The 21,398-nt window shown below is 37.9% G+C and overlaps 1 protein-coding gene across 1 annotated transcript in view; it reads right to left on the reverse strand.

Moving 5' to 3' along the window:
• Positions 1-18,621, reverse strand: part of CWC22 (CWC22 spliceosome associated protein homolog) — a 57,730-nt gene extending 39,109 nt beyond the window's left edge. Inside the window, exons 1-2 of the mRNA XM_007083885.3 lie at positions 18,379-18,621; positions 2,735-2,873 (exon numbers count right to left, since the gene is read on the reverse strand). Of these exons, the coding sequence (XP_007083947.2) occupies positions 2,735-2,761 (27 nt within the window). The 5' untranslated portion in view covers positions 2,762-2,873; positions 18,379-18,621. The remainder of the gene's footprint in view (positions 1-2,734; positions 2,874-18,378) is intronic.
• Positions 18,622-21,398: the final 2,777 nt, after the last annotated feature.

Here is a 21,398-nt window from a genome sequence, read left to right on the forward strand (position 1 = left end):
CAGTGAACTTAGGATCTTATGGGAGAGAGACGATTGTAAAGATTTCCATAATTAAACATATCAGATTGTATGTTCCTGAGAGAACAACAGAGATAAAAAGGAGAAGAAAAAGAGGAGGATGAAGAGGAGGAAGAAGAGGAGGAAGAGGAGGACAGGAGGAGGAGAGAGAGAACTCAACAAAACTGCATGGTCTACTTTTTCTTTTATAAGGCACAGCAATTATTTTGATTACATTAGGGAAAAGGCCTCAGTTCTTTGCTAATGATTTTTAACACATCTCCGCAACATCTGTTGTAGGCATGGGGGGAAACCAAAAATATTGAAGTCGTGAATCAGAATTTCGTAAATATGATCAAGTTAACGTGACTGGCACACACAGAAGTGCTAACAGGACATCTTGAGTAGGGAACAGTACTGAATACTGAGGGATGACAGTGGGTAGAGGAGGATTTGAACTCGGATTTGGTAGATAAACAAGATTTCACTCATTTTTGACATGTGATCCAAATAATAACCTGAATTTTCCTATTTCCTTTATCATAAAGTTCAGATTGTAAGTCAGAGTAGCAGTTGAAAATAATATATTGTCAAAATTACCTTAAAAAATTCTCTAAATTGTTCATTAAGCAAAACAAATGTTTATATCATGCAGTTACCTACAGTCTCTAACAATATAAACAGAGCAGTATATGAAGGTGAGTGGAGCAGAAACCCTGAATCCAGACCTCTGAGCATCCATTAGCCGCAGGGAACAAGTCTTTAAGAGCAAGGAGAGGAAGGGCTGGCAATAGGTGGGTAACTTCCTTCTAGATAGCTAAGGAGGCTGCAGTAAGACTCAATGGAAAAACAAGGAATCCTCAGCTAAAGCCTCCTGAACCTAGCAGGTAAGTCCTCAGAACATTAAAGGAAGATGTGAGCTTCACCGGAGGTAAAAACGGGCCCCACCCAGCTTTTGGACCTGCCTGTAGCTAAAAGGATGGAAAAAGGGAGGCAGACTAGATTGAGTACTAGCAGAGAGAGCTGAGCCATCAAGCCTGAAGGGCATGTGACTGAAGATAGCCACTCTCAGCCTAGGGGGATGCCACAGAGGACTCAGCAGGACCACAGGAGGCAAAGGTGGAGAAGCACAGTATAAGAGGAGCAGGAAGAGGATCCTGAGAAAGACTAAACACGTCTCCCTCTGTGAAAAAAGTATCTGACTAAACCTGAGTGCTCTTGTCAGTCAAGAGCCAGTTACACAGCAGGTCTCCTTTTTCTTTATGTCCCCGGCTCCTAGTACAGTCTGCAACCTACTAGGCTCACAATTAATCAACTGCTTAAGTGCCACTGGACCAACGAGTACAAGTCCCAAGGAAGCAGATTCCAGAACAATATATGAAGGTATCTACTGACAGATGGGTCTGCTTGAGACAGTGAGTTCCCACCAAAATAGATGCAAGGATGGGCTGGGTGTCTACCTAGCCTTCTGCTCGACAGTACAACAGTCAACAGGATTTAGAAAAGATTGCAGCAGAGCCTGCCTCAGTGCCTGGTGTCCACTGTTAAGCTCGGTCTACTGGTTCTCTTTAAAGAAGAAAGTTTAGGGGTGCAGGGGTGGTGGGGGAGAGAGGAAGGGAGCAGTGCCTAGATCTATAATTAAAAATATACCCTCCCCTTTACTGACTCTATGCCCCAAGAAATGACGCGCCTGTTTATAGATCTGTGAAACTGAAAAAAAGTGGAATGGTTTGTTCTCCTCCTGCTAAGTCCAGTAACAGGCAGAGGAGCAGCTCTGAAAGTAGATGGAGTTACTGGTTCTGTTACTGCTCTGACTGTATCTACCACTCTACCTTTCTTACAGCCTGCTTCAGCCACACTAGACTCCGTCTTCATACTTGTTGTTTACTCTGCCTGGCACATGATTCTCCTGGTCATCTGCATGGCTGACTTCCTCATATCCTTCAAGTTTCTGCTCAGATAGCTACTTTTTCAGTGGGTCCCTATTAAAAATTGCAACTTCCAATGCTACCGATCAACCTTATCCTATTTCTTTTGTCTACAGCCCGAATCTAGCACTTAACACTGTACCATACCATAGAAATGACTTATGTATTAATTTTATAACTTATTTTGTCTTCCCCTACTAGAATGCAAACTCCACAAAACCAAGGATTTCTGTTTTGTTTACCATTTTACCTAAAGTACTTAGAACAGTCACTGGGACATAATTAAGAATTCAGTGACTATCTGTTAAATAAATAAATTTATAATGTCTAAGTAAAGGATGACACAGAATAAAGAACTCATTTATGCATATGAAATATTCAATAAAAGGCTCACTTGTAGACAGACATGCAGGAACTATGATCAACTGAGGAAGCAGACACCGGTCCTCCATTTCATGCTCATTCAGGAAAGTATGCTCTTTAAGAATGGTGGATTCTCTTGCCCTTTATTTACTTTTCTTCTGCATGTGCTCACTCACATGCACTTTCTTGATTTGTGCAGGCATTGATATACACACACATGTACATGGACACATACATGCACACACGTCCCGCATGTTCTCTTCTCACTTGTCCTCTTGCACACTATTGCTTCTATCTGACCAAGGATCTACATTTGAAATTGTTCTAAGTTAGATATGCGTACAATGTCTGTTTCTAATGTCCTATTTATGTAAATGCATGTTTGATTAAAGGACAGATAATGGACTACAAGCTTATGTTCTTCATTATAAATTTCAAACACTTACTTTTATCTGTGCCACACTACTTTTCATTTTTTGTTGACAGTGGTCTGATAAATCAAAGACTCCTTAAGTTGGTCCAAATAACTGGTACCAAACAGTATGAATTCCTTGACAGTTTACTTTTTCTGTCTGCAAACGTTACCTGTGAAATAGACCAAAGAAAGTTTTGTTAACATCGATAAAATGTATGTGAAATAACAACATATTATTTCCACACAATGAACACTTGACCATCTTATTTTTCTTAATCACTAGGCACAGATATATAATCAATAATTATATAAAAATTAAAAAAGTCTTTAAATGGTTCCACATAACAATGTATAAAGAACACATATGTAGAACAGACCCTGAATAAGAGAGCAAATAATAACATTATTAAACACCATAAGGTATTTTAGTGACGGAAAGGAACAAAAATTAATTTAATAACTGATGTCAGATAACTTTATTCAAATCATTTTCATTGAGGGAAACCTATACCTACATCATAAAACAGTGCTGTGGTATTACACTAAACAAGTAAACAAAGGAAATGATATAAGATAAAGCCTATATAAACCGAGTACAAAATATCCCATGTTTCTATATAGACTAAGAATGAAATACCCAATTATCATTATCTTGTAATAATGATCACTCAGAAATAAATATGCTCTGCATAAAAATATAAGTAATTAAGTTTTAATGTAATCTATCAAAGGTACATGACTTCAGATATATTCAGGCATGAGAACTAAGTATTTGGCTCAGAATAAACCTAGTCACCAATGTTAAATGCTAAAATAAAAGTTTTCCAGTATCTATCTGTTAATTACATTTTAGGAATTTTTGAAAAATGCTGAATTGCTAGTTATGTTAACACAGAACTGTCATTTAAGTATTTTATTTTAATTATGTATCTAGGGGCGCCTGGGTGGCTCAGTCGGTTAAGCGTCCGACTTCAGCTCAGGTCATGATCTCACGGTCCGTGGGTTCGAGCCCCGCGTCAGGCTCTGTGCTGACAGCTCAGAGCCTGGAGCCTGTTTCAGATTCTGTGTCTCCTTCTCTCTGTGACCCTCCCCCATTCATGCTCTGTCTCTGTCTCAAAAATAAATAAACGTTAAAAAAAAATTATGTATCTAAATGGTTTATGGTTTGGTGTAAGGTAATGAAATCAACAAAAATCAAATGAAAGAGTAGAAAATAAGAGATTTAAAAGAGGTAGAAAATACAGAGAAAGAACTGTGCCAGTACCAAAATAATTGAATACAACTAGGAAAATTTTTAAGCTTGAATGCCAGAAAGGTTTATAGATTATCTAGTCCAATTCCTTCTTTTTATAGATAAAAATAATGAAGGTCAGATAAGTTATTTCAATGTCTTAAGCAATACTACCAGTTAATGGCAGACCTATAACTGGAAACTTAGCCTAAGGACACCCAATTAAATTTTCTTTCCACTAGACCACATACACAAAAATAACACTAACACTATAAAGTGACACAGAGCTGCTATCATTTAATGCAGATAGGGATATACACAGATCACTAAATCAAGAAAAGTTTCTATTACAGTGGTTAGCATGGTATCAAGGTTATTAAGAGCAATATATATGAGATTCTTTACAAACTTAACGTATAAAGTATAATTGCAGCCTAAAGCACACCACCAATTAAGTATTTGTAGCTGCAGTTAGATTAGCATGCTGCTAGGGGACTCTCAGAAGGGAGAGAGCCCGAGAAGAGGAGCCGCATGTGCCCAAATCTCTGACCACCTCTGAACCAACACATGAACAAAACAGTACTCAGGATCAAAGAACCGAACTGTGATATGAATAGCTGCCTAAGAGACAGAATTTGCAATTTAAGTCTAATCAAGTTAATTGTCTAAAAAGTCACCACTCCTCAGAGGAAAGTAACAGAATGTACAGTCCTAACATAACAGTTATAATGACCAGAATACAATTAAAAAAGTTATCAGAAAACTGTGGTCCAATCTTTTAAAAAAAAGATAATCAAAGACCAACATTAAGATGGCCCAGATGTTGGAATTGGCATACAAGGTTTTTAAAGCATATTCCAAAGCACAAAGGAAAACACACTTGCAAGGAATAGACAGGAAATTTCAGCAAAAATGAAACAAACAAAAGCAAACAAAAACAACAATGAAAAGAATAGAACCAAAATGAAATTCTAGAACTGAAAAATATATGAAGTGAAAAACTCACTGGTTAGCCAAACCTAAGGCAAAATGGAGATAATAGAAAGTCAATGAAATTATATAATCTAAAAGATAAAAAGTATCCAATCTAGAAACAGACAAAAAAATTAATGAACAGGGACATGTAGGACAATTATCAAAAGGCCTAACCTACATGTAATCAAAGTTCATGAAGGAAAAAAATGGAATAGGAAAAAAATATTTTAAGAAATAGCCAAATTTCCCCCCAAATTTGGCAAAAGGCATAAATTTACAGATTCATGAAGCACAGATAATCCTAGATAGGATAAATATAAAGAAAACCATGCCTATACACACAGTCATACAGGGATATAACTGTTCAAATTATTTCTGACTTCTCATCAGAAACTAAGGAGACTAGAAGACAATCTTTAAAGTGCTGAAAGATTAAAAAAAATCTGCTACCCTAAGATTACAACAAAAATAATATTAAGAATGAAGATAAAGACATTTACTAATTAAAACAAACAAAAGAAAACTAAGAGAAACAGAATGCAGCACCAGCAGACCCATTCTCCAAGAAATGCTGCAGTTCTCAGGCTTTAGGGAAATGACACCAATGGAGACTTCAGAAAGTAATGAAGAACACTGGAAATGGTGACTTTTTCAGGAAGTATAAAAGACTACTTTTTCCTTCACTTAAAATACATAGGTCTGTTTAAAGTAAAAATAACATCTTGAGGGTCACCTGGGTGGCTCAGTCAGTTAAGCATCTGACTGTTGGTTTTGGGTCAGGTCATGATTTCACGGTTCATGAGTTTGAGCCCCATGTCAGGCTCCATGCTGCTGGTGCAGAGCCTGCTTGGGATTCTCTCCCTCTCTCAAAATAAATAAATGCACTTATTAAAAAAAACATCTTGAGGGGTTATAGTGTATGTAGATGAAATAGACACATTAGGTAGCATATATAGGAGGAGGTAAGATAGACCTACATGATCCAAGATTTCTAAGTTTTTTGTGAAGTGGTATTAATTAATATCAAATCTAAGAAACTTATGGAAAGTTAAGGATACATATTGTTTCCCCTAGAACAATGACTGTAAAAGTAATGTTAAAAAAATATAGCTAAAAAGCCTGTAGATAACTTAAAATAGAATTTAAAAATATTTAAATTTAAAATTTAAAATTAAAATTAATTTAAAAGGGCAAGATAGAGCAAAGGAACAAAAAAACAGAAGGAGGAAAAAAAACCAAGATGGCAGACCTAAATCTAACTCTGTTATTATATTAAATATTAATGAACAAACAAACAAAACAATGAACAAACAAATCTAACTCTGTTATTATATTAAATATTAATGAACAAACAAAGAAGCTACTTCTCTCTCACCTCAGGTGGATCTGACCCTGAAGGCATGATCTTGTCTCCACTGGGTTTTAGGTCCCATGTGCCTTCTCAGACAAGATGACTGTGCCGTATTACACAAATTTCATGACTTTTTTTGACATGACTCATTCCTGTATTTATGGCTATAAACGTATAGAGCCATGAAACTCAAAATTTCACTCAATTAACTTTTGCTTACAGGTGATGGTTTTTACCCCCACTAGCCCAATCATTATATCATTTCTAACAAATACTTATCACCTTTATCACCCAGCATCATTTATCTATACACTCATTCAACAACAAATAATATTTACTACTTCTGTTATTTTGCCAGGCACCTTTCTAGGCACTGGCTAGACAGCAATGAACAACCATATCAAAATCCCCTGCCCACATTGAGCTTATATTCTAGTTCTAAAAAGTAAATCTATAATGATGAGCACAGCACTAAGCTGCTCAAGCAAAGTGGCTGGTTAAGTTTTTTTTTTTTTTTTTTTTTTTTTTTGCAAATGCGTTTCATTCAAATCATTACTTATTGTAAAACTGGTTCCCGAGTTCATTATGTTAAAAGTAATTAAATTATGAACACTTGTGTATAGAATTACTAGTACATATATTGGGGCCTACCTGACTTACTACATCAGATGTGTAGGGGAAAAGGGATGCCTAGGCATGCTGGTTTCATGAAAGTATCCCCGATGTATTTCCAATATACAACTCATCACCAGGTTGGCTCAGCTTTCCAATTTTGGATGAGAAATCTTGGTTCTCAATTTGCCATAAATTGAGAGTAAAATTGTACTTTACTTTAGGTAAAATACAGAGACTTCATAGCCTACCTCCTTTATAGTGTTTAGTCAAAAATCATTTGGAAAGGAACACATACATTCCAAATGTATTAATCCTTACTAACTCAATGGTAAGAAGCATATATATGCGTGCAAAAGAATATCAATAGCAGTGATTTTTAAATGAGAAATTTTGGGGGCGCCTGGGTGGCGCAGTCGGTTAAACGTCCGACTTCAGCCAGGTCACGATCTCGCGGTCTGTGAGTTCGAGCCCCGCGTCAGGCTCTGGGCTGATGGCTCAGAGCCTGGAGCCTGTTTCCGATTCTGTGTCTCCCTCTCTCTCTGTCCCTCCCCCGTTCATGCTCTGTCTCTCTCTGTCCCAAAAATAAATAAACGTTGAAAAAAAAAAAATAAAAAAAAAAAAAAAAAAAAAAAATAAATGAGAAATTTTGGGCACAATTCATAGGGAGAAAATTCTCAGTGGTAATGCACTGATTGCCGTAGCACAGGTTCTGTGGGAGTTTAAGATATATGCCATGATAATTAAAGTAACATTACCTACTGCAACATGGCCACAAACAAACATAAGCACTAAAATGGAGTCATCCAGATGATAAAATATGTTTATAAAATGCTTTTATTATTCTTAAAATTAATATAAGACATGAAAAATTGAGATAGGAATAGAAAAAACCTACATCAACAGAGAAGTTCAGCCTTCCTAGGTAAACTAGACACAAATTTCATATACATTCATATATAAAGACTAAAATAACTTCTGTAAAAATATTTGCCTGTAAGTTTAAATAAGCTTATTAATTAGTGAGATCTGGAATATATTTTATGGAAAAATTAAAAGCCTAGAAAACTATGAATGTCCTTAATTTGTTCTTATTTCCAGGATAACCAGTGACTAAGTCCCTATAAAATTGAGACTATAGTATACTTCAGTGGAGGATTCCATTCTCTTTGGGTTCTATTATTATTATATAAATTAATCAGAGTTACTTATTGTACACAGGAGTTTTTGCTTCCCTACATTCATCTAAACACTCCTTCTATAAACTAACATTAGGAAGTGAATTGTCCAGAAGGAACATCAAAAGAATCTGTGAAAGACTCCACCTAGTTCTGTTTACTATTTACAGGAAATAACCTGATGGATGCTGCTGCCATCATCACCACCACACATCACCTGCGACTGATTTCAAGGACTTTTTTGGTCCAGAAGCAGAAAACACTGAAAACTACTTCTGACCAAGGCTACAGAATAAGGCCCTCCTTCCCCTGATGATAGAAACCACTGATGATAATGCACTTCTTTGTGTATTTTTGTTTTTTATCCTCTTGGTTATTTATTTTTTCTCTCCTTGCTGGTTGATGCTTCTAAATCTGTATAATGGAACTTTCTACATTAATGGAAAGGTTCATATTCTGCACTGTCAGTAGCCACTTCATTAACACAATGGCCACTGGCCACATGTGGCTATTGAGCACTTCAAATGTGCCCAATGGATTTGAGAAAATTAATATTATAATTTTATAATTTTATTAATTTTATAATTAAGTTTACTTTTAATTTGAATAGCCATATGTGGCTGGCTAGTGATTACCATATTGGGCAACATAATTCCAAATGATTAGTAGACACTTAGGTCTTTTAATCATGGTACTTCAAAATCCTTGTCCTTGACAATCTCCAGATATGGTATTAATTCTTTAGATACTGACAAAGTAAAATAACTCATATCCAACTTGTGAGAAAAGTCACTTGGTTATTTCCTACGAAAGGTTCAGATTATGGGAAATAAGGGATAATATAATAATCCTGGTCCTAGAGTCTGTCTATGTTTCAATCACCAAGGTGTGATCTCTACAGTCTTAAATGCAGTGCATCCACCATGATGCCAAACAATCGTTTAACATAAACATCAAGAAAACATGGCACTAGACATACTAGGACAATCACAAACTTGATACATGATCATGACCCACTGAAAGACAGTGTAGCTATTGATTGATCGTATCTCCAGAAGATAATGGCCTGTTCTGCAGCTGAGGCTGAGTAAGCAGAGGTACTAATAAAGTTAAAAAATAACCCTGATGGCAGCTATGAAGGGAGAATTGACAACTGAAACAGAAACTACTACTTATAAAATGGATTCTGCTAACTTGAAAAACATAAATATTATGCCAGTTTAAGTCACAATATACTTATCATGGATTAGCTAAGGTCATACTCTTGTTTCTAGTTACTTTAGACCCATCTGTTCCAAAGTAAGACCACAAAATGATGTCTGCAAGAACCCATAAGTTTTAAAGATATGACCGTTTACTGTCCCAGCAACTCGCTAGTTTACAAATTCAAATTCTGCCCAATCACTGCCAAGATGATCTGAGAACTAACCTCTAGTCTCACAAAGATAGTGTGTAAGTACCCGTTCTTAAACCACCTTTTTGAGATGCTCCATGGTCCTCCAAAGTATACTGTCTCCTTTGCTGCATATTAATACTAAACTTTGACAGCTAATGAGGTATGTCATGGTGATTATTCACTAGTGAGCTTTCACATACAAGCCTAATGATCCAGTTTCTCAAATAATTCAATGCCGTGGGGGACAAAAAAAGAAAAAAGAAAAAAGAAAAAAAGGAGGATAGCTATTATAGAACAAAAGAGACAACAGATTTAGTGTGTGGCCCTTGTTTAGATCCTGAGTTGAACACTTTCCCTTCTCTAAAATGGGATGTATTTATATAGTAGAACCCACTTTACCAACTTGAATTCAGTACTAACTCAACTGACTAATAAACTCTACCCAACTTTCCTTCTAAAATGGAGGTAGGCTGAAGTTCTTATTTCTGAATAAGGGATGAAATAATGGAAGAGAACTTTTCTAATCCAGTTCAATTATCAACTTGCTAAAATTATTAGCATGTTTACATCATGGTTTTTGGACGGGGAGGGGGAGAAGAATGAAAATACGGTGGGACACAGACTCTCAGAATTACTTAAATCCTTATTACATATTTTCCATCCAAGAGAACTTATCTTAGTATGTACCTGAAATAAGACTCATTTCAAAATCACCTGTTACCTAAATACTGTGCCCAAGTTGATAATGGAGATACTTTAAGCTCTAATGCTAGTAATATATGAACTTTAATATTTTCCTCAACTTATAAACATGTATTCCATTGATACAAAAGTCATTTTAGAATAATATAATGATGAATGTCCTGAAGCTGATGTGCAGTGGTGAATGTAGACTAACCATCACCGTTCAAAACCAGCCAATGGGAGAACTGCCAATGTACACAGTAGCTCTTCAACAAACAAATCTACCCTTGACACTAATAGAGTCTATATAGTACATTACAATGATATTCCTGAGATATCCCAGAGATTAACAATTAACTACATATACTTTAGAAGTCTGAAATGTGTAATTTAGATTAAGATAACAATAGCAATAAATAATGATAAATTACTGCAGCCGCAAAAATACAACACTAGGCATTTCATTTATATATTCTTATTCAATCCTCACAATTACCTTGCTTTGTTAATTTTTTAGCCATATTTTCAATGGAAGAACTGAGGTTCAAAGAGTTGAAACAATGTGTCCAAGTAAATTATAGCTAGTAAATGGCAGAGCTAAAATCTAGATGGTTTATCTGATGCCAAAACCATCTGATATTGCATCCCAATGAAAATGACAACATTAATATATGGATACAATATTGGTAAACTATAAACTGTAAACAGATATAGTCTCTACTATACAGAAAATCTTCCTATCCTAAACTGACCCATTTTTCCGAAGTTTCAGATAGCAAAGGTTTTGATATTAATATAAAGCCCTACCCACTTCTTTTTAAAGATGCAAAATAATACTTTAAAGGTTCCCTTTGTTTAGTTAGCATAGCCGGAATTCACTCTGACCAGGTACAGTATAAGCAAATAAGTCACTTGACTCCACTGCGCAAGATTCACCATTTTCCTTGGCTATCCTTGGTTCTGAAACCTGGTTTCTCTTTTCAACTTACCTACACATACATATACACAGCAATTTTCTGTGTATTTTATTTCAAATTACCTTACTTATCTAAATGTAATGAGTTTTCTTTCTCATCGGTGTGTGTCATCTTTTCCTTTCTACCCTCAACCATCATCACCAAATAATTTTCTGGCAATCAAGCACACTCTGTTAGATTTCCATGTCCCAAAATGTAACTGTGAAATTGACAATATTACAAAGTAGACTGCTACTACAATTCTAACAAAAAATGCATAAAGTCCTATCATCGTCCAGATTTATACAGAATACGCCCATAAGGAAATTCTGGGAGTTTAACATGTGCATGCTTGATACTTAGACTAATTGGAAATTCCTGCAATGAGAGCGATTTATCTAGAGTTTATAGCTCTCGCTGCTCTTCTTAGTATCACTATGTGGATTTTATGATGAATTATTAAATTTCTCTCTCCTTGTCACAAGTAAGCAACTCAGCAAAACCACACCTGCTCTCCTGAACAACGAGGGCATTTTATGATAAGAAGATGGTAGTTTAAAAATTATTTTCCCATCAGTGTCAGCAAGCATCAGAAGGCAAAATATTTAATAACATTTGTAGGATGCACTTTAGATTGTTAACTGGAAACTATGAAATTGTAAATTCTGTAATTATCTTAAAAGTTCAGATGATGAAAACGTCAACTAATGGCTGTAATGCACTGCTTTCTCAATGATTTCTGTTGAGCACTCCTACCGTTGTCCCCAAGGCATCCTCAACCAACGTGACTTGCTGTAACTGTCATAAATTAAAAGGAAGTCAACAAAGGCCATTCCCTTTCCTTCAGGTTGCTCTACTGCATTCTACACAGTAACAGCACACTTGACAAATGTCAAACATGATAACAGAGTTAAAAAAAAAAAAACAATCTTAGTTGCTCAATAAGGGAAAATGGTAATATTACACAGTATTCAAAAGAAAAACTAGTTTAAATATGTTTTAAATACAAAACTGAAATGGGAAGGAGATAGTAGTAGGATCCTCAAGAAAATCCCCAAAGAGGACCCAAGCCCCTGGCCCTTCCACAAGGCAATTTTCCTTCCCAGGGAAAAGATACGAAAAACAGATTGGCCACATTTCTTAATATATGATAAGATGTCTATGGCCTTTACATATCTGTATTGAAGGAAAAATCCTTTTAAGAGAATTGCTTTCCTACTATTGTTTCTTGTTATTTTTAAAAATGCATACATATTGGTGAGAAATATGCTGCATTATATACCACACAAGGACAAATGATGTTGTAATCTGATTTCAGCATAGGTCCACAATTTCAAGAAAATAAAAGCATCTGAACACTACTATCACTATAAGGAAAAGTCACCAGGTACAGGTGATGATCCCTTGTCTGCAATTATGGAATCTGAAAAGCTTTGAAAATACAATATTTCTTTTCCTTCCTTCCTTTTTTTTTTTTTTTTTTTTTATAGAAGGATAGTTGACACACAATGTTATATTAGTTTCAGGTATACAACATAGGAATTTGACAACTCTATACGTTATGCTATGCTCAGCACAACTTACAAAGATTTTTTTTCAGTTTATTTATTTTGAGAGAGAGTGAGCACAAACAGGGGAGGGACAGAGAGAGAAGGAGAGAGAATCCCAAGCAGGCTCCACCCTATCAGCGCAGCACCTGACACAGGGCTTGAACTTACGAACCATGAGATCATGACCTGAGGTAAAATCAAGAGTCAGAGGCTCAAACAACGAAGCCACCAAGGTGCCCCACAAAGATTTTTCTTAAGCTTGTGGGAAACTCATCTGGCAGCAAAACTTGACCTGCACCAACCTGAGACTTAAATGTGACTCTTCATTTGTTGAACTGTAGAAATATTAATGTGTTTGATTGGAAGATATTGCCTGGGATTCCAAAAGTGCTATTACTTCATAAATATATGTGCACTGTGTTTCTTTAAAATCTTAAAAATTCTGAATGTCGAAACAGTTCTGGCTCTAAGATTACAAATAAAGAACTGTGGACCTGTACTCTCTTATTGTTTGTTTCCTAGTCAATACATATACCAGGTATGCTCTTTGACTTCTAACCATTTGAATGACTGAAGATTCCCATGTTCAATTATAGGGCTGGGAGGTGTGCAAATAGTACCTGGATACTATTTGACTTTTTATGAGGAATAAACAAAATATAAAGGCCTTTGATTAGTCTCTGACTCTGTGTAGGGGAGACAGCCCCAATTTGGGGACATCCTAGGACGACGGTAAAAAGACACAGATTAGTAAAAAAAAAAAAAAAAAGACAAAATCTAAAAGCTCTTAACATTTTAATAAAAATTACTCATTATAAACTGAGAGGAGGTATTATCCTTCATTCATTTCCTATATCATGAAGCCAGTCCATACTGGTCTGTATTTAACCAAAGAAATTAAGAAAGTGATATAATCGTTTCAATATGCTACTTAACTTTTTTTAAGTTTATTTATTTATTTTGAGAGAGAGGGCACATGCAAGCTGGGGAGGGCAAATTGAGAAAGAGAGAGAAAGAGGGAGAGAAGGAGGGAGAGAATCCTAAGCAGGCTCTGGACTGCTGGTATGGAGCCCAACATAGGGCTGGAACCCATGAACCATGAGATCATGACCTGACCTAAAATCAAGAGTCAGATAGCTAAATGAATGAGCCACCCAGGTGCCCTCCTTCTAAGCTTTTAGGATGGAAATTTCTGTCTCAATGCTTCATGCATCAACAATCTGTTTCCATATAAAAATCTTTAAGAGAAGAGTTCTTCAGTAGTACTTCCTGTAATTACTGAATAAAAACAAATCCTAAGGGAGGAGTCTGCTGCTACTACTTGTATCACTCAGTCACTTGTATTTACAGCCTAAGCCCACCTCGTCTTGCCTTAGTTTCTCCACACACCCTTTGGTTCACAATTCAACTGCACAGCAACAGGACTGAACTTTCCTCACTAACTCCAGCATCTTCATTCACTGAACAAACATTATGGGTTTTCTTGGTCTAGTGATTAAGCTAAGTTTTATATCCATTTTCACAATAACAAATAGATAAAACCTTAAATTTCAAATCTATACCATAACCCTCACCACTTTACTTGATAGTAAAAGAACAGTCTTGTAGTAAAGAAATAGCTTTAGTGCTTCTTTATCACCCACTGAATGCTTTCTTTTTCATTTAATGTTAAAGTTTGAATTTCTGCAGAAGAGTCTCTTTTGTAAGGTCATAAAAATTAAGACACTTGGTATAGGACTGACACAGGTAAATGGAACTAAAACAAAAATGATGAGGATAAGCCAAAACTGACACTTCTATTAAGAAGTTATAAAGTAGTATAGAAAAAATAAGAAAGTATAAGGTTAAGAGAAAGAACAGTATGGTTGTGGTCTTTTTCTGTTTTTTTACTCTACCTCCTATTTTTTGGAAACAAATTAAGAATAGGGGGTCAAAGGCAGTGTCTGTTAATAGTGAGGCGATACATTAAGCTGCGCACAAGGAACTGGGATCTGAGAAATGAAAAGTTGCTAATGTCAGGAGAGAAGAAAAGTCTTAAGTGCTGTAGCAATGTTATAGACACAGTATTCCTGGAAGAGAGGAAGTGCAACTAAGTGGGTCTGGGGCATACAGAAGAAAGTGGGTCCAGAAGCTGAATGCTGAAGTACAAGTAGGAAAGGGGGAAAAATCACTTCTCGCATGAAAGGGGAAAGAGGTCATTCAGGCAATGAGATCAGCATGTGTAAAGACTGAGATATAAAAAAAGAGTTTAGGGGATTCTCAGTTGTTTGAGTACAGGGTGTGAATGTAAGATTGAGCAGAAATGAGATGGAACATGAGACTCATGAAGCTAAAGCATGAAACACCTTGAATGAGAACAAGATTTTTGAGATTATTGGTCACTGCTATACATTGAGAACCCAGGACAGTACTTACCACTTCACAGGTTCCAATTCTAAAGTTAAACATAAAAGGGGGCGTGTGGACTTCTAATGATTATTCCCATTCCTTGTTTTTTTTAATGTGTTTATTTTGAGAGAGTGTGTGTACATGCGTGCGAGTGGGGTAGGGACAGAGAATCCCAAGCAGGCTCTGTGCTGTCAGCGCAGAGTCGGAAGCAGGGCTCGATCCCATTAACTGTTAAATCATGACCTGAGCCAAAATCAAGTCACACGCTTAACTGACTGAGCCACCTAGGTGTCCTGATTATTCCTATTTCTTCCCACAAAGAACTCTCTATAATGATACTTAGACAGCTTTTACCAAGGAATATCACAGCAGACTTGTCTTAACTATCAATGCTGACTTCTAGGAAGCCCCGAGCTGTTTGTCATCAACTGCATCAAGACAGTACTATCAGGGGTCATCCCTTGTTTTCACCCCATGTTAACCTGGAGGGCTGAATAAATTTCCAATTTATGGAAGATGAAAAAAATACCAGTTCCTTTAAAGGCACTGCAAGAGGAAACCTGATCCTGAAGGTGCAGTTACTTCAACTTACAAAACCATGTTTAATCACTGAGTCTGTTTCATGTCTTTGAATACTCATACCACTTTATTCCCCCTCCCCCAAAATGTGTTCCTCAGCTTGCTTAAATAAGTATATGGGCTGAATACATTCTGTCAACACTCAGCACAGCTTTGAAAGTGGCCTTTCTGATTATTAATTAAAGAGCTATTTAGTAAACCACGTTTTAAGATTTTTAAAGAAAGTTTATTTATTTTGAGAAAGAAAGAGCACATGCACGCAGGAGGGGCAGAAAGACAGAGGGAGAGAGAGAATTCCAAGCAGGCTTTGTGCTGACAGCACAGAGCCCGACATGGGGCTCCATCCGACAAACCCTATCATGACCTGAGCTGAGATGAGGAGCCAGATGCTTAAAAGACTAAGCCACCTCGGCACTCCAACCATGTTCTAAGTGTTAAAGAAAACTTGGAAGTGGTGGTCTCCATGGAGAAATTTATGAAGTAATCCCTAGACACAAAGCACTTTATTTCATTACGGAGGCACCTGTCACCAAGTCTAGAATTAAACCGTCTTGATAAAATAATTGAGGGAAGAACTCACAGGACCTTTCAGGTGGAAGTGCTGAACTCTGTCTATCCTGATCCATTTCAATTAGGCCTAAAGTCAAGTTAAACGTGACTCTCCACTTAGTCTCTTCCTCCGATTAGCTTCTATAATCACAGCAGTCTTAATGTCTCCAGGCCAAGGTAATTTATACCATTTTTGTTGTTGCTGTTGTTGTTACCTATTCTCTGGGAAAACACTTACTAGCTTGGCTACAAATAGCAAAGGCTTGCTTTAGTCCACTGCTTCCTCTCCTGATGTATTATTTTGGAAGAAAATGCTTCGAAAATTCGCACTTTATTGTAGGCACTGCAATGAAATGTATACACTGAGATAAAATATTTAGGTGACAGGTTCAGTCCAGAAGTATGATGAAACTAATGTGCCAGAGGCCTTTTTGTTTCATCACCCTCCCATGCTAAAATTTTCAAACATTACAGAAGAGAAATGCAACAAGGAAGCCCACAGAGTCATCAGTATGGTCAGCTATATTACCAATAACCACCTCTTTCTTAGGCCAGCTAGAACTTATGTTACGGAGATACCAGGTAATACAAAATTCAGTCTAGATACAAGTGGGTAGTAAACAGAAAATAATTTTGTTAAGGCACTGGTGCTGTAAAAGTGTGCTCTCTTAGATGGTCTCAGGTACAACTTACTGTCAATCAATCACCTGGCAATGTACAATCATCAGGGAGAACACAAACCAGAACCCCAGTCAAACGGGGTGGGAAATGCTCCACGAAAGTGGAATGGGCACGCAAACATGGAAGAGCAATATTCAAAACCAAAGAACAAGAACTGAGGCATAGAGGATTCATCAACTATATGACAACAGTAACAATAATAGTTAACACTGTAGGCCGGGCACTGTACACAGGCCTTATATATAAGCATTGTTATTTATTTTTATCCTCAAAACAACCCACTAAGTTAGATATTATTATCATCCACATTTCTCAGATGAGGAAGCTGAGACTAGAGATGTTAAGTAACCTGCCTAAGTGACAGAGTTTCTAAGGCCTGAATCAAGACTGGAATCTTTGGCTTAGGAGTCCATCACCCAGCACCCACCCTAGCAGGTCTCCTCCTCCTACAGATGCTGTTTGTCACAATGCTTCTAAGAAGAAAGTCACACTTTTAATGCCAATTCTAAATCCGCTTTTCTAGAGAAGGATAATTGAGGCTAACTCCCAGATTCACAGGCAATCCTAAAACAAGTTTAAACATGATGAGGAGGCAGGCTAACTAGTTTTCTGAAAGCCAAGTTTGTTTTTCTATCTGCTATTGCTAGTCTGTGGACATATCAAAACGTAAAAGGAACTGTTAGTATGCTTTCAATCACCTCTATCTTGCATCTAGAACATCCTTTCTTCATTTTTTTTTTCCTTATTTATCTCAAAGAGGTGTTGTGAGGGTGAAGTGAAAATAGGTAAAGCGGTTATTGCAGTGAAGACTCAATAAAATTAACTATTACGGTAGCGATATGCACAAGTGTATTGTAGGATCCGGAGCTCTACAGAGAGGTGGACATACTGGAGATCCAAGTTGGAGTTAGTACCTCATTGGAGGTAGATCAACTTATGGAAGGATAAAGGACGACAGAGAAGAGCCCCCAGGACTAAACACTAGAAAGCATCTAGTATTTACAGGGCAAATGAATGAAAAAGAAACGATTAATGAAAATGTAAAGAAGCTATCACAGGGATATACGCTGGATGGAGGCGTAACAGTGGAACTTCCACTATTTTCTAACTAACCACAGTTCCTTAATCCCACTCCCACGGCCTGGGGCCCGGCCGGTAAAAAAGGAGCCTCGGGAAACCTAAAGGATTTGAGAAGTTCTAAGTGGTCCCCGCCGACAAGACAGAGGCCCAGGCGCTGGTGCTAGACTTGAGCAACAAAAACACCACGGCCAGACAGCTGCAGCAACCTCACCAGGAAGCGAGGTCCGTCCGCGCAGGCGGGAACGGAGTTCACGGCCCCTTCCCTACCCGCTCAGACTCCTCCGCACTACCGGCACTCACACCTCAGTCTCGGGGGCCGGCGCGCACACCTCCGAGCTGCCCGCGGAGGTACCAGCAAATCCTCACTCACCCCCTAGTTCCCTTTCTATTCCCACCCGGTCCGGCAACCCGCCACCCCCAATCTGGTTCGCTGCCTGAGGCGAGTCTACGGAGTTCGGTAATTACCTGGAGCTCCACCGCGCCGCCATTACACCGGACGCACGTCACTTCCCCTTCTCCGGCCCCGGCAGTACGAGGAAGGCGGAACGTGAAATACAAACCTGACGCTAAATTCACTTTAAAACGTTATCCTGTTAATTTACTTTAAATACCATAACTTAATACCACGTTGAGAGCAGTTGGTCTGGCCACAATTTCCTCTTTCCAAGACGGCGACAAAAGAGAAGTTAACGCAAACTACAAAGTCCAGCATCCGCCGCCAGTAAGGACGGAAATGACGCGTCAATTGTAATTTTTAGAAGGTCGCAATGTACGACGGGAATTGTAGTTCTTCTGAGTAGGCTCCCGAGAGCACATCCAGGCGGCTCATCTGAAAGCTGATAGTGATGAGGATTTCTCAAAATTTACTTTAAAGCTCTTTCTCTGCAGTTGGCAAGAAGTAGACCTCAGTAGTCATTTTTTCTGTGGAAATCTTTAAGAGGAGCAGACAGACTTTTGGCAGTAGTTAGATCAAGAGCCTATATAAGGAAAAATGTTAGGAAACGTTAAGTGCCTACTAAGTCCCAAGATTTCAAGCTGCGAGAACGGGAGGATTTTGGACCACAAAGTGAAGTAATGAGGAAAAGCTAATTTTGTAGAGAAGATGATGCTTCTAATTGAGTTTAAGGTACCAGCTGGCACGGCATCGTGAGGATAAGGAGATTGGCTGGCCAACTTGGAAATAGCGAACTGTGCAGAGATCAGAGGTAATTCATGAAATTGTTTTCTTATGCTTTACTTTTCAAGAGTAACAAAACCTAAAAAAATTCAACTGCTTGTTACTGTTTTGGAAACTGTCTTTTCCTAAAGCAACTGTATCTTTATTCTCCCCACCCTTGTGTACACCAGGCCTGGTTTATCCAAACATTTCTCTATTAGGATTTTAGAGTACTCATGCGAGTAACCCTTTCTTTGAGGCAGAAGAGTACAGTGATTACAGATAAAGATACTGGAGAAGTCCTATTTATCTTTAACTCTTAAATCTATTGATATACTCATGGATAATTTTTCTGGGGCAGTTTACTTAACACTGTGTGCCCATTTTCTGATGTTGGGGGGGGGTAGTGCCCATCCCATAGAATACTCTTAAGAATTGAATTCGTTGATACACTTGATGTATGTGAGATAATTCTTACTACATAACAGTATTATCCATCCTTTTTTTCCCTATCTAACATGTTTGACCATAAAGGCACATTTTGGTGTCTTTAAATATTTAAGTGAATAGATTTCAGTTGTACCAATACAGGGCATAGGAGATGAATCTGGTAAACATTTGTATCCATACTGAAAAGAAGCACAATACCACCTCTACAATTATCAGTAGCAATAGGAAAGTTAGAGTTGAAGCTAGGGTAGTTAGATGGAGCTGGAAAAGACGAGGTTTGTCGTTTTGAAATCCAGGAAGCAAACTGTGACATAGGGTTAAGAGTGTAAAACAGGGGTGCTTTGGTGGCTCAGTCAGTTGAGCCTCTGACTCCTGATTTTGGGTCAGGTCATGATTTCACAGTTTGTGTGTTCACGGTGTGGAGCTTGCTTGGAATTCTCTCCCTCTCTTTCTGCCCTTGCCCTATGTGCACTCACGCGTGCGCTCTCTCTCTCTCTCTCTCTCTCTCAAAAATAAATAAATAAATAAACTTTTTAAAAAAGAATGTAAAACAGTAAAAGTAAAAGGGAGGAAACTGGCTTGGGTATGGTAATTCCAGAGCAAAGATGAAGAGTCTCACGCTGGGATGAAGAGTCCCACACTGGGATAAAAATGGCTAGGCCCTTGTAACACAGTTTTGCTCGGTCATTGGCTGGAGCCACCCCAAGAAAAATGTGGCCACCATTCAAAACCTGATATACAGTTGGAAGTATTAACATTTGAATGGTGTTACCTAACTACTCCTAGCAGCTAGGCAAAGAGCCTTTTCTTGAAAGGGTATCTGAACAGAATTTCTCTGTCACAGTCAACCCCTTGTACCATTTAGATCCACTTTGTATACACATTCAGAGAACAATTCCTGTAGGGTTCCAGTGGCTTCTTTTCCTGAAAAGAAACTTAGTAGAGAGAAGTTAGTGGGACAAACTATAGTCCCCATCTTTGCAGTTGGTTTTGAACCACAGCTGAACCATTGCCTTTGTCCTCCACTATTCATTCTAAATTCCCCACACTCTCAGCTACTAATTCTGCTGGTCTTAGTAGTTACACTAGTTGTGTGAAAACCCTAGTTCCTGAGAAATTTGAACCCTTAGTAATAATCACCTTCTCATGCAGGTGCTGCTGCAGTTGGCTATTAACACTCACTATTCGGCAAGGTAGCACTAAGAGTTGCCCAAATAGATCACCTGAGTGTCACGCATTGTCTTGCTTGTTCCTGTTATGTAACATCAAGCCTACATTCTCCTTATGATAAGAGTTAGCTTTTCCTCCCAAGGTGTTAACTCTTCTTTTTTCCTTCTTTTCCCTGAACTCAAGAAGTCCAAAGTGCCTATGCAGCAGATGAAGCTCAGTTCAATGGGACTCTTGCTGTGTCCTCTAGCAAGAATATAACACCTTTGGGGACTAGGACCTCTGATTCCAAAAAGGTCAGAGTTGCAGGTTTGGGGACCACTATGTCTCCCTATGGGTCAGTGGGAATGATTGTAAATGGGGCTAATCCTGTTTTAATCCCTTGTTTTGTGGACCCATATATTGTTCCTACTGGAGATTCTAAGCCATCTCAAAGTCTACTGTACGCTGGGGAACAGCACCTCTTCCTTGTAGAGTATTCTCTTAGCAGGTGCTTGAACTTTACCCTTCACAGATCATTCCAGTGCTCTATTAGGCCACCAGCTTCTGGGAAATGCAACATGTGATACACCCAGTGGAACTCATGGTCACAGGCACTTTCTACACTACTTTTACTGTGAAGTGATTTCTCTGGTTGGATGCTGTGTTGTATTGTGTTCCATGTCTGTGAATTAGGCATTGTATAAGTTCCTATATGGTGGTGCTGGATAAA

This window comes from Panthera tigris, chromosome C1, assembly GCF_018350195.1.
Source record: "Panthera tigris isolate Pti1 chromosome C1, P.tigris_Pti1_mat1.1, whole genome shotgun sequence".
Lineage (NCBI taxonomy): Eukaryota > Metazoa > Chordata > Mammalia > Carnivora > Felidae > Panthera > Panthera tigris.